Below are 12,861 nucleotides of genomic sequence, written 5' to 3' on the forward strand. Positions count from 1 at the left end.
ATATTGTGCCTGAGGCGAGAATTTGTAGAATGCTTATCCCATGAAGGGCTAAAACCCTAATTAAGTATAACAATAACTACAGCCTTCTAAGTCCCAGAAGATTACTGTGGGGTTATGATGATGCCACACAGTTCCCTGGCAGGGAACAGCCGGTAGTAGACTGCATGCTAGGCTATTTGAATAACCTGTACATGTGATTCCCAGAGACGGGAGAATTCTCTCTTGCAGGGTGACAGTGCAGGCTCTGCTGAGCATGGTCCTCAACTGTAAATGTGGGACTGTACACTAAGAGAGATGCTCCAATCAGTGACCACAGCAATTTTTTGTTACTTTCTGCAAAACAAGATCTCCTTGTTAGTCTCCTGGGGATAATCCTTGGCATTCTTCCCAAAAGTACTGTTACATAAATCTTCTTCAAAAATCATATTCATAGATGTCACCCAAAAAACTAGGAAAATAATGAAAACTTCAGTGTACCAGTGAAGAGTCTATATTTTTAATCAATTCAATGTGTGTTTTCAGTAACAGTCACTTAATCAGCTTAATACTCATGTAATCAAGACGCTCTGTTGATTTTCAAAGGGAAACAAAGTAGAAAAATAATAAAGTGAGCTTTTTGTAAGAGGACACAAGAACAGATCTTTGCCTTGGAAAAGAAAATTTTGCCTGGTTAAAAAGTTCTTGATTAGAATCTTATTCTTAACTTTCACATAATTATGTCAAAAGAGAAAGTGAAAACATTACATTTTTTCTAATTTAGCGTGTAATATGCCGAGTTTATTTTTAAATAATCCTTGGAAATCTTTAAAATAATAGACATTAGCAAATATCCATGTAGTTGAGAAGAACAAAAGGGAAATGTTACTTGAATTTATTTTTGTCAACTTTAAATGTTTTAAATGGTACTAAGATTTAGAGAATATTATTCCCACTTTCCAATTTATTCATAAGGTAATGTCAAAATGTTTCATAGAGGCAATTTTTATAAATATTTTTATAGGAATGATTTTTAAAATACGTTTATTATAAATAAACCATGGTGGATTTAACGCTAATACTTTCATTTTTGGATGTTTTTACTTTTTTAATAATTGAATTTTTTTAATTTTTCATATTAAATGTTTTTATGATGTCTTATCCATTTCTTTATTTAGTTGGCATAGAGAAGAGATATATCTTGAAAGTCTGAGAAAATAATTTTTCTCAAAAGCCAACCTTTTATGGTAATTAGCATCTGTTAGTTCCAGAAAAGGTAATAGATAAAATTGAATATAGTGAGGACCAATTGTAATGATACCTATGTCAACTTGAGCTATTCATTAATCTAAATGAAGGTGCAGAAGTGAGCATATGCTTCCTGAACTAGATCATTGTAAATTTAAATTATGGAACAGATGTGTTGAAACTAAAAAGAGATTTGAAACTTTTACAATTTAAAAAAAAAAAAAAAAGCTTGAGAAAAGTAGACATTTTTGGGCACTATCCCTTTGACAGATTTGTTGAAATAATTGAAGGCTTTGGGATGACATGGAAAACCTAGCCTGAGAATGAAAAGATGCGGATTTATGATGTTATTGTTGCTCTTGTTTAATGTAATCTCTCATTTAATCACACGTGTCAAGTACAGATAAACCCTTCCACTGTTGGGATTGTCGTAAAGAACTCTTGAAGCCACCTAACCTCATCACCAGACTGCCCCGCCTGTTCTTTGCATGTGCCTTCAGCAAGTCATGCTGGACTTAGCTGTGTCTGCATTTCAGAGGGGAGCTGTCAGTTGCATGGTCAACTTGTTTATTGTTTCCAGAACTCCCTGACCACCAGATCATGATTTGTTTTCATGTAAACACACATAAAACGTGGTGCCCTTTTAGAATATCGTTTGTTAAGCAACTAGGCATGGAAAAATAAATGTTACTGTTTCTTGTTAGCTACAAAACACATATCCACTAAACACATTTGCTGTTGGCATGCTGCAGTTGGGGACAGTGGACATTGCGGTAAGTGGAAAAAACAAGGCCTCCACTTTGTCTCAAATAAGCCTTATCCATGAGAACGCTGCTTTCATACCCCACAAAGGCCGCGGCATGACTCAGAGTAGCTGCTCTGAGAGACTTCCCTCAGACCCGGTGCCCATGATTTCTTCAGGCCCTGCAGAGTCCTGGGCCTCTCACATTGATGACAGTATCACCTTCTAATGAATGGCATAATTACACTACAAAGGAAACAAGGAAAAAAAAAAAAAAACGAGAATGGTTACACAAATCTTCTTACAGTTCATTTGATTTCCATAAGAATCCCTCAGCTGTGTTGCTATGTTTATCTCCATGTTAGAGATGAGGACCCTAGCCCCCATGCCTCTAATCCCAACCTGCCCTTCCGAGCACATCACAGCATATCTCTTGATTAGGAATGTGTGAAGATGCACTTTGGATTTTATGATTGTTGTTAATGCTTCTTTTATCAGCCCACAACAATTCAATCTTAGCCAGCATCAGAGAACTGAATGCCTGAACAAATATAATTTACCAGTAGCTGCCACAGCAAATCAATAACCTGTTAACTAGCAGGAAATTGTGTTAGTGAACATAACATCTCATTCTGTTCATCAGTCATCACATTCATTATATGTTGGGGCTGTTCTATCTTGTGTGGTTTTCATCTCACAAGAATGAATGTAAGCATAAAAGAAATCTAATGTTAAGTGTTGTATGTTTAATATTATGTATGTGGTGCTACCAACTGCTATGAGATTGCATGAATTTATGGATATCATAATCTTGCCTGGAATATAAAATGCATGCCAAATGTAGGTATATATGTAACTGTCATCCCTGTTTACCTGTAGAAATGTCTAGAAATTACAAAGAGATATGCTCCCAAACAAAATATAATTTTTTTAATCTCAGAAGTTGAGGTTAAAGCTAAAATTACCCAACTGTTTTTCAAGTGAATTCCAAAACAGTTCTTGGTTATCTACAGTGTAATTGTGTACAAACTGCTGTATGACCTCAGTCCTTTCTACAATGAATCCAAGAAGGATGTATGTACCTGTAGAATGAGATTGATCTCAAATGAATGCAAATATAGAGATTAGATAAAGCTCAAATCTTAAATAAGGGAAATGTAATTGCTATGCTCCTACATGCTGAAAACATCTTGTCTATTGAAATATATGACCACATGAGCTTCATCCAATTATTTACCCAAGCAAAGTGGAAGAAATTGCTTAAAATGGAATAATCATGCCTCTGTTCTCCACAGTCAGAAGCTGAGTTTTAAGGAGCGAGTGCGCATGGCTAGCCCCAGGGGCCAGAGCATTAAGAGCCGACAAGCCTCAGTAGGTGACAGGAGGTCCCCAAGCACCGACATCACAGCTGAGGGCAGCCCCACCAAAGTGCAGAAGAGCTGGAGCTTCAACGACCGAACCCGCTTCCGGCCCTCGCTGCGCCTCAAAAGTTCTCAGCCAAAACCAGTGATAGATGGTAAGCCCTGTTTTTCCGTAACCATTTTTAATTCAATAGTGAGTGAGATTATGAAGTAATTAATTCTCCATAGTGCCACTTGAAGATAGAAGAAAACAACCCCAGGGAAAGAATTGTTTGTTTGTTTTATTGGAAATTTATTCATTGCCTTGGGCAAATGTACAGAACATAAGTTTACTTTTGGAAACCACTTTGGCAGCTAAATTTACATTTCAAAGAAGCCGACAAAATGTTGTTAATTCTTCACTTGTATCTACAAATGTATTTATCAGACAAGGGCCACATGAAGATCAATAGGACTGTCATTCTGATGTAGACGTGACATCTGACCAGCAAAGGTCCAAGACCCAGAAACCACCAGGTGCTCTGTGAATATCTTGAAACACAATAAGAAGGGTGATCATTTCTGGTCAACAATGAAGGTGCTCTTTCCCTCTCTCACACACTCCATCTACCAGCAAATCAGACCACTGCTTATCTTCCTTAGAGAGGCTCCTGCTGAAAGTTATTTCAAAGTCTTCCAATGATAAGTAAAATTCAAGTTCTTCTCCCAAGAGGAGTTAACCTATTTTATTTATCACATTATGTAGCAGACATTCACTTGCCAACGCATTTTATTGAGTGCCACATAATTTTCATGTTTATAAAATAAAATATTTTATTTTTCATTTAAGATAAGCTTGGCTTTCCTTTTAACTAGGCCCCCTGGGATCTCTTATACTGGGCAAGGAACCAAAATCAAATATCATCTCCCATTAATGCATAAAAACTGCAAAGGCTATCAGTCCTTCTGTTCTCTTTCCCTAAAATAACGTGTATTTTCCCAGGCCCTGAAAGCTCGAGGAATAAAATTAACAACCCGGGGTCATAATCACAATGATCTCAGGCTCCCTGCAGTGAAATCCCTGGAACCTCATTCCACGGGTCCCTCTCAGCTTACTCAGAGGTCCTCAGGGATATCTCTTCCACGCTCAAGTGAGCAACACAAGCCCCCACTTCACGCTTCACTCCACACCCCTGTGGGTCCCATGCTCTTCAGGGCGACCCCTAGTGGCTGCACTGACGTGGCTCCTCCTGGCGGAGCTTGCAGGTCCCACGTGGGCGCAGGACCGCTGATCCTGCCATGCTTCCTCGCAGCCTGTCCTGTGCTAAGGCAGGAAAAACCTCCGCCACCAACACGGGACACTCCTCCATCGAGCCACTGGCAGGATCTGAGTCACTTGTGGCACAGCTTTTCAGTGTCCTCTAGTTTCCTCACTCCCCTCCGAGGATTTTGGCTGAAAGCCCTTGAGCAGCTGAGTCAAGAGTTACCAGTGACAGGGCTTTATGTTGCACTCAAAATAGACTTGCTGAATATAAATGGCTGCATCCTTTCTGGAGGGCAATTTGGCAAAATATATTAAAAGTCTTTACATATGTCTAAGTCTAGACACATCCCACCTACCAATTCTATTTCTAGGATATAATAGATACAATGAAACAATATCAGACATTAGAAATGATGCCCTAAATTAGAAATTATTGACACAGAAAGATAACAAAAAATAAATCATTCCATTTATATATATTATATAAATTCATATATCTATAGAAAAAAGTATGGAAAGATTTACAAGAATGTATGAACAGTTACCTTTGAGTGGTAAGATCACAGTTATATTTTGTTTCTTCATTTTTTTAATCTGTATTTCCTAATATTTCTACAATGAACAAGTAAAGCTCTTGTCATAAGAAAGCAATAGAGAATTTTCTTTAAAAAAAAAAATTAAGCCCTGAGTTTATAAAAACAAAATGATAGGGAAAAAAAAAAAAAGAAAAAAAACTAACCCTTAAAAAAAAAAAATTAGCCCTTCCTTTCACACACTGCCCTCTCCCCTGCCCCTACTGTAGGGGCCCTTGCACTGACTGTTACTCACCTAACATCTCTCCTTAAGCTGATTTCCGTCCTAGTGGTAGAAGGAGCAACTTGTCTTAATGGTGGGAACCAGTCTTCGTTGAGTGCAGGCATGGACTATGTAATAATGTTTAACATATTCTACTACAAATGGAACTTGTATTAGTTTGCTCAAGCTGCTATAACAAAGTACTAGATGCCATGCCTTATACAACAAAAATGTATTTTCTCACAGTCTGGAGGCTAGAAGCCCAAGTTTAAGGTGTCAGCAGGGTTGGTTCCTTCTGAAGGCTTTCTTCTGGGCTTGTAGATGGTCTTCTCCCTGAGTCTTTACATAGACTTTTCTCTGTACCCAGCCATGTGCACATTTCCTCTACTTATAAGGATACCAGTCATATTAGATTAGGAACCACTCTAATAACCTCATTTTAGTTTAATCACATCTCTAGAGACCCTCTCTCCAAACAGTCACATTCAGAGGTACTAGGGGTTAGGACCGTAACATATGAATTTTGGAGGGACACAATTCAGTCCATAGACAATGCTCATGCTCACCCACATCACAGCATCCCTGGCAAAGTGAGACGTGTCTCTATCTTCATCCCTGGCCCTGTTTTCACACTGTATTAGAAATCACACATTACATATTGCAACAGATCCATATTCTTCTAACATGGGCTTCAAAAAGCATTCAGCTTTGTAATGTAAGGTCCTTACTGTTTGAGCATATTTAAATATAAAATTCATAGAATCTGGATTTTTTATTTGGAAAACAAATTCTCCTTGTACTGTTTGGCCAGAGGAAAAGAATTTTTTAAAGACTCTAGAGTCACCACTATCTATCACAATATTTTCAGTATCTGCGAGGATGTCTCAGAGGTCAGACAGAAACAGAAGTCCTATTCTCTACCAAATCACAAATTGGAAAGGTCTCCTGTCATCTATTTTCTAGGTTATTTCATACGATTATAGTTTTGTTTGTTTACAAAAGAATTGCTTCTCCCTTGTTGATGCCCATCTCAATTAATTCTGAGTTTCCCAAGTGACCAGAGGACCAATTGCTGTTCTGTTGAAGTTACTTTGTTGGCTGCCCACCTGCAAGAGATAGGCGCTCCTGCCTCCTCATTTAATCCAGTAGTCCAGAACCTTTACCTCTGATGGAATTCAATGCTGGGTCTTGGGAAACCGGAAGTTCTTTTTTACAGGAAAAAAAATTAAGTAGCTGTCAAATAAATGTAGGCTTCAGTTATACATCTCTACTTATAGTGCCTCTTTAGGTTTTAAGTATGTCTAAAATCTACTTACTACCATAGAAAATAATATATAACACTTGCAGCCAGCTTTCAATTATTCCATGTCTATTTGTCCATTCACTTCTGGGACTGTTTCCTTCTCCTCTGCTCTCCTCACATGTTTTAGGCATTCCATTGCCCATTAACGTGCTCGGGAGAATAGATAAATAAAAGAAAGAATAATGAAAACTCAGATCAACCTTTAAATTAATAACTAAAAGTTACATTTGGAAAATAATAGGCCTGCAATTGAAAGACAGTATAATAGAGAAACAAAAAATATTTAGGATTAATCTGTAAATTTGAATAATTCCTGACAAATCTGATACCCTTTACTACAGATGGTAGTGTTTTCATAATTTAATGACTCTTTAAAAAGGTTATTAAATATCCTTGGCATTTTTCTCTTGCTATTATTTTTAATAAGATCAACATGTTACACTTAAAAAGGGCACAGTTGTCTCTCACTATCCCATACTTGTGTGTACCAGAAAAGTAGAAAGTAGCAGGCAGATGCTGAAGCCACAAACGACAAAGAAAGTAAACTCTAAAGAACTGATGTGGTGTTGTCATACCAAATTTATTTTGACCTCTATGATATGAATCATATTTTTAGCTGAAAAATTCTATAATAAAAGATAGAAATACTCTATTCATCGATATATGTAACCCTCTTCATACAATTTTATAAATTAGGTAATATAGAAATATTTTTGTCAAGTATATGAGTAATAATAATGATAAAACTAACATGTATTGAATTCTTCCCAGTGGCATGTGTTGTTCTAAATTCTTTACCTCTATTATCTTATTTAATTCTGTCAATACCCCTGTGGAGTAGTTGTGGTGTTATCCCCATTTTATGGATGAGGAAACTAAGAGTTGAAGCTATGTAACTTGCCCAAGGTCTAGCAGGTATGAGTAAAGGAGCCACAATGCACATGCAGGCAATTGACTTTCACAGTCCTCCTACAAACGTATTCTAAGATGTTCTCCTAGATGTTATACCAATTTCCCTTTAAGCATCTTTCATTTCTTCTCCTCCCCCAATCCCCACCACCCACTTCTTGCCTTTGCTCTTCCAACTTCAATCAATCAGATTCCCCTTCCCATATCAGCCACTTGACCATGCCACTATCCCATCTTTCTCCCAGCCTCAGCTGCCAAACCTCTCAACTACATCATCTCAAGGCAGCCAGAGCTAGAAGATTAGGCAAATTGGGGAAATGGCCTTTCAATGACCGTTCTCTGTTTTGATCAGGTATCTGGGAAGAGACTCAGGATGACAGCCATACTGGTCTGTGTCTATTTTCCGTGGGAGGGAGGCCAATGGTAGGGTCATCTGAGGCCTGTTTCAAGAAGCAAAAGATAGTGTCAGAAGATGCACAGGTGTTGCCAAGAGACAAGCAAGTGGAAGGTGGCAGATTGCAAGTAAGAAATGTAGCAAGCAGCCAAAATCCACAAGAATGATACAAAGGTAGAGCTAGGAGAAAATCTTCGGATTTCTGGTGACTAGTTTGCTACGAGGGAGTCCTACACTTACTGAGCCGCACAGCATTTGGGAGTGCCTTGCAGAATTGCAATCAAAGAGTACAATAACCTGGACAGTGAAGGAGAAGGATGTAGCTTTAGGGAACTCCACCTTACAGTGCTTGATATTAGCTAAACACAACATCCTGTAGTAATTAGCATGTTCCTTCCAGAAGTTGTAATAGATTTAAAAATCTGTCTCACATACTTGTATAACCGTGCATGTTTTAACAAATTTAACATTGTTTCTGCTTAAGGAGAAATTGCCATTCCTGCTGAGCAATCCTCAGTGCTCATGTTAGCTGCCATGGAAGGTACATCCTCATCAGGTGTTTATGGGAAAGACTGGCACAGCCTGGGTCCAGGAGATATTTAGGGTTCACCGGGGGGATCTGGGTGAGATGAAGATGTGGAATATCTTCCGATTGTGGGGGTCCCTCAAGGCTAGTCCCTTTGTTCCAGGCACTGATGGTAATTCCTCTCTCTTCACTACCCTTCATGTTCCTTTCTCCTCTCAGCCACTGTACCAATTAGGATACATTTAGCAGCAGGGCACGAAAGAAGCAGATTCAACTACCTTAAACTATAATGCAATTTATAATACATAGAAAGAGGCTCAGAGATAAGACAGCTCTCCACAAGCCTCAGGGCTCTGGCTTCATTTCTCTGATTCTCTGAGTCTTCTTTTGACTTTTTCCATCTGTCTGCCTGCCTCCTCCTCAGGCTGGAAGCAAAATGGCTACAGCAGTTGCAACATCTTCTCTAGATGCAACACTTTCAGAGGCAGAAAGAGGCCATCTTATGTTTGCATCTCTTCTTAAAATTGAGGAAAACTGTCCATTCACATATATTTTGCAGAATCCTCATGCCTAAAACAATCACTAGCATGGAGGATGGGGCCACCATCATTGGCTGTCACCAGTCAGGACCCAGCAGCTGGATCTCGGCCAGACTCCCCTAAAGCACATGATCAAGTGTGGGGGGAAGTAACTGGATAAATTTAAGGATTTAGTTTTGGGGACTGGATTTGGGGAAAGCAGCTTCCCATAGTGTAATATTTGATATAGCCGATAAACCTCTTACACTTTGGGTTGACGGTAAGGAGGCAGCATGTCCTTAACCATGGTGCTTTCTTTCAAATATTCTGTCTATATGTCATTTCTGTTCCTCTAAATGTCTGGGCTTTTAAAAACACAAAAGCCAGATTTATACTTTTTTTTTTTTCACTTTTCTCTCATCACATCATTTCCATGAGACAGCAAGCATAGACTAGAGTGTCCCCTTGAATTTCAAATGAAAGGCAAAGTGGGTAAAGGAACAACTAGCAAAAATAAATAAATTCGTATTTCAATCATATAATCCTTCCTCACATACAGTCAGCCCATAAATGTTCTATCACCACCACCACTGAGGGAAAACCGGTACAGTTCTCTTCCTCTCCACCTCCTCAGCAGCTTCCTGACACCTCGCTCCTCAAGCTGTTTCTCTTGGTGACTCCTTCTTCCTTCTGAAGTTAATAACTAACCCAGTCTCACCTAAAAATAGCAAAAAAGTAGAAATACACCATGTGGGGTGCCAGAACCCTCAAGTCTTCTTAAAGATAGTTAGCTCATCCTCTCTTCTTTTAACCTCTACCTAGGTTCTAGGCCCACCAGTCTACCACAACCCTTGTTTGAGAATGTCAAGATCAGTGAAAACAGTGAGAAAAAGGCAGCATTTTAATGCAAGGTTTTGACAACTATCCTGAACTAACAGTCTCTTGTATCTATAATGGCCTATTTTCTTCCAAGCAGTATAAATCACAGACTATCAGTATTTTGTATTTGACTAATTTATGCACACGGGCTTTCATCTTACACTAATCCTCTTTTATGCTTATTTTCCAATGGCATCTTCCTTCCTCATGTTTTTCTCAGTCTCCCCAGTTGACATTTTTGGTGTTTCCACAAAATGCCAAGCACCACGCCGCACTTAGCATTTTTCCTGACTTTCCATAATGATGGCCCAACTTCAGCCAGGCCTTGATTATAATTTTCCACATGATGCTTCCTGGCACTTTCTGAAATTGCCTGATAATGACTCTGCATTGTGTTGACAGAAATAATTCTTGTTAAAGCAGTATCCTATTAAGGCTTCCACTTAACCTGTTTGTGCAGATTTCTGGCCTGGGATTCTGACTGAGTAGGGCACCCATTCCTGACAGCCTCTATTTGTAACAAAACCTGAGGGTTTTCTTTAATGTTAAGAACAAAAGGATTTATTGAAAATGATTGGATCTAAACTCTAGAAATTTATTCTCGGTATTTAACTCTATATTCAGCGTAGTTGCTGGAGTAATTCTATGCAAAAGCCTACAAAGGGTATTCAGTAGAATTCTAAAACGCACTTTCAGTTCTTCCTTAACTTATTAGTAAAAACCATTACCTGAAGAAATTGTCTCAATTCTGATCCATAGGTGACTTTTTTCTTTAGTTGTCTGGGTTCTTTATTCAGTCCCTCAGGCATCTTCATTCAAAGACATATCCTAGTCCTCTGCTAGGACCACTGGGGACCATGTTAGAGGCTGGCTACCACAAATGCCTTTAAATAGATTATGTCTTTTAAATTGCAGATTTCAACCAGTCCCTATTGTCTTTCCAGAAACCCAAACCACCAATCCCCCATTCCTTTCAACCTCTCTGTTACCTACCTGCCTTTAACGGCATGGGTTTATAACTTCTAGTCTAATCATTTCATGCCCAGTATCCTTTGTATTGTATCTCAAAAAAAAAAAAAAAAAAATCCTGGCCTCAACCTATAGCTATGCAATTATATTCCACTCTTAGTGCAGACTTTCAAAAGTAATATTAACAAAATATTGAGTATGTGATTACTGCAGCAACAAGTTACATAAAATGAGGAGGCCGGGTGCGGTGATTTACGCCTGTAATCCTAGCACTTTGGGAGGCTGAGGGGGATGGATCACCTGAGGTCAGTAGTTTGAGACCAGCCTGATCAACATAGTGAAACCCTATCTCTACTAAAAATACAAAAATTAGCCAGGCGTGGTGGTGGGCACCTGTAATCCCAGCTACTCAGGAGGCTGAGGCAGGAGAATCGCTTGAAGCCAGGAACAGAAGGTTGCAGTGAGCTGAGATCGTGCCCTCGCACTCCAGCCTGGGTGACAAGAGCAAGACTCCATCTCAAAAATAAACAGATAAATAAATAAATTGAGGGAGCAGGACACCAACTAGTCAGTTGCAAAACCAAAGTGTCCTAACTTCTAACCCAGCTCTCTTTCTTGTACAAAGTATGGCCCCTCTTCAGCTTTTCAAGAGGTTGAAGATATGTTCTTGGTTGCTTCAAAGGACAGAAACAGAACTAAAAGGTGTGTGATACCAATATTTAGTTCAATAATAATGACAGCTTACCAATTAGAGACTCCACAGCAATCGAGTGGATTCCATAATTGGAAACATTCAAATCAAAGTTGGATGATCAACAGTCAGGCATTTCTGGAAGCTTAAGGAGATCAAACCAGACAACCTCTAAGAAATTTTCTTCTAAACCTGAGTTTCTATAACCTGCTCTTCTGGACCAATGCAAAGTGACTTCCTTAGCCATTAACTCGTATCCTCACTAGCAATTCCAAACTAAGAAATGGAAGAGGAAAGCAAGGATTGGCTGAGGAATGCCTGGAGTGAATTTTCTGTCCTTACCCTCGTTTCACGACTCTTTGATACAGAGAAAAGTGCTACCCACTGCTTCTTGCCTCTCATTCTTCCCACTCTTTCTCTTCCCTTTTCACTGCCAGCCATAGTCCTTTCTGTCCTAAGAAGTGCATCAGGTGTGAAGTTTATGTGAGTGCTCCATAGTGGCTCATTCTTAAAACTTGGATAAGCCTCCACTGGATTTCAATTCAAATCAGAAAGTATCTGAGGGCTGCTACTCAGAGCTAGCATGTTGCTGGGCATTTAGAAGGCAGGGAGGAGGCGTGACAACTGTCACCTCAAAGAACTTGCTGTTTGTCTGTAAGTTTTACCACCCCAGCCCACCCCAGTTACAGTATTGATTGGCACTGAGGGGAACAAAAGGCATCTTCCTCGTTCTTCAGACTTCGCAGTTTTCAGAAAAAATCTGTGGGTGACATCCGAAATTCGCACAAAATAAGCACAAAGTTACCCATTACACAAATCACAGAATTTAGCCCATATTTAAGAGAAGCACTTTTCAGCTGCATGGTGATTTTTTCTTCATATATCTCCAATTATTTCCTTCGAAGGCACACTTAGTTGTCTGCTGCACAAAGATAAACCAATATGACACAATTTTAAAATTATATTTAATCGCTTTCGTGGTGTGCTCTACTTGGTAAAGAAGGGGGAAAAAAAGGTTAAGTAAAGGCCAGGATCCTTTTTCTGCAATGGATGACTGACGTGGGAAACAGATGAGTTAACCAGGCTTTGTTTTTTGCTACCTGCAGTATAAAACTCCCTGACATTGTCCCAAATTCCTTTTACAGGTATTTTATTTTCAACATCTAGTTTTGTTCAGCTTTTCTTCCCTTGCCATTTTTTTCTTCTTTTGCCATGTATAATGCATAACAACAGTTTCTGAACTCCAAAAACATAGAAACCTCAGAATAATATTGCCTGGGAAAAATTAATCTCTGTACCCCCAGCTA

At 39.0% G+C, this 12,861-nt stretch overlaps 1 protein-coding gene across 4 annotated transcripts in view; it reads left to right on the forward strand.

Moving 5' to 3' along the window:
* KCNQ5 (potassium voltage-gated channel subfamily Q member 5) overlaps positions 1-12,861 on the forward strand; it is a 573,789-nt gene that overhangs the window by 502,729 nt on the left and 58,199 nt on the right. For all 4 annotated transcript variants that reach the window (XM_008013505.3, XM_008013506.3, XM_073006154.1 and 1 more), the window contains one exon: positions 3,262-3,482. In XM_008013505.3, coding sequence (XP_008011696.1) covers positions 3,262-3,482 — 221 coding nt within the window. The remainder of the gene's footprint in view (positions 1-3,261; positions 3,483-12,861) is intronic.

The sequence above is a fragment of the Chlorocebus sabaeus genome, chromosome 17, assembly GCF_047675955.1.
Source record: "Chlorocebus sabaeus isolate Y175 chromosome 17, mChlSab1.0.hap1, whole genome shotgun sequence".
In the NCBI taxonomy this organism is placed as follows: domain Eukaryota; kingdom Metazoa; phylum Chordata; class Mammalia; order Primates; family Cercopithecidae; genus Chlorocebus; species Chlorocebus sabaeus.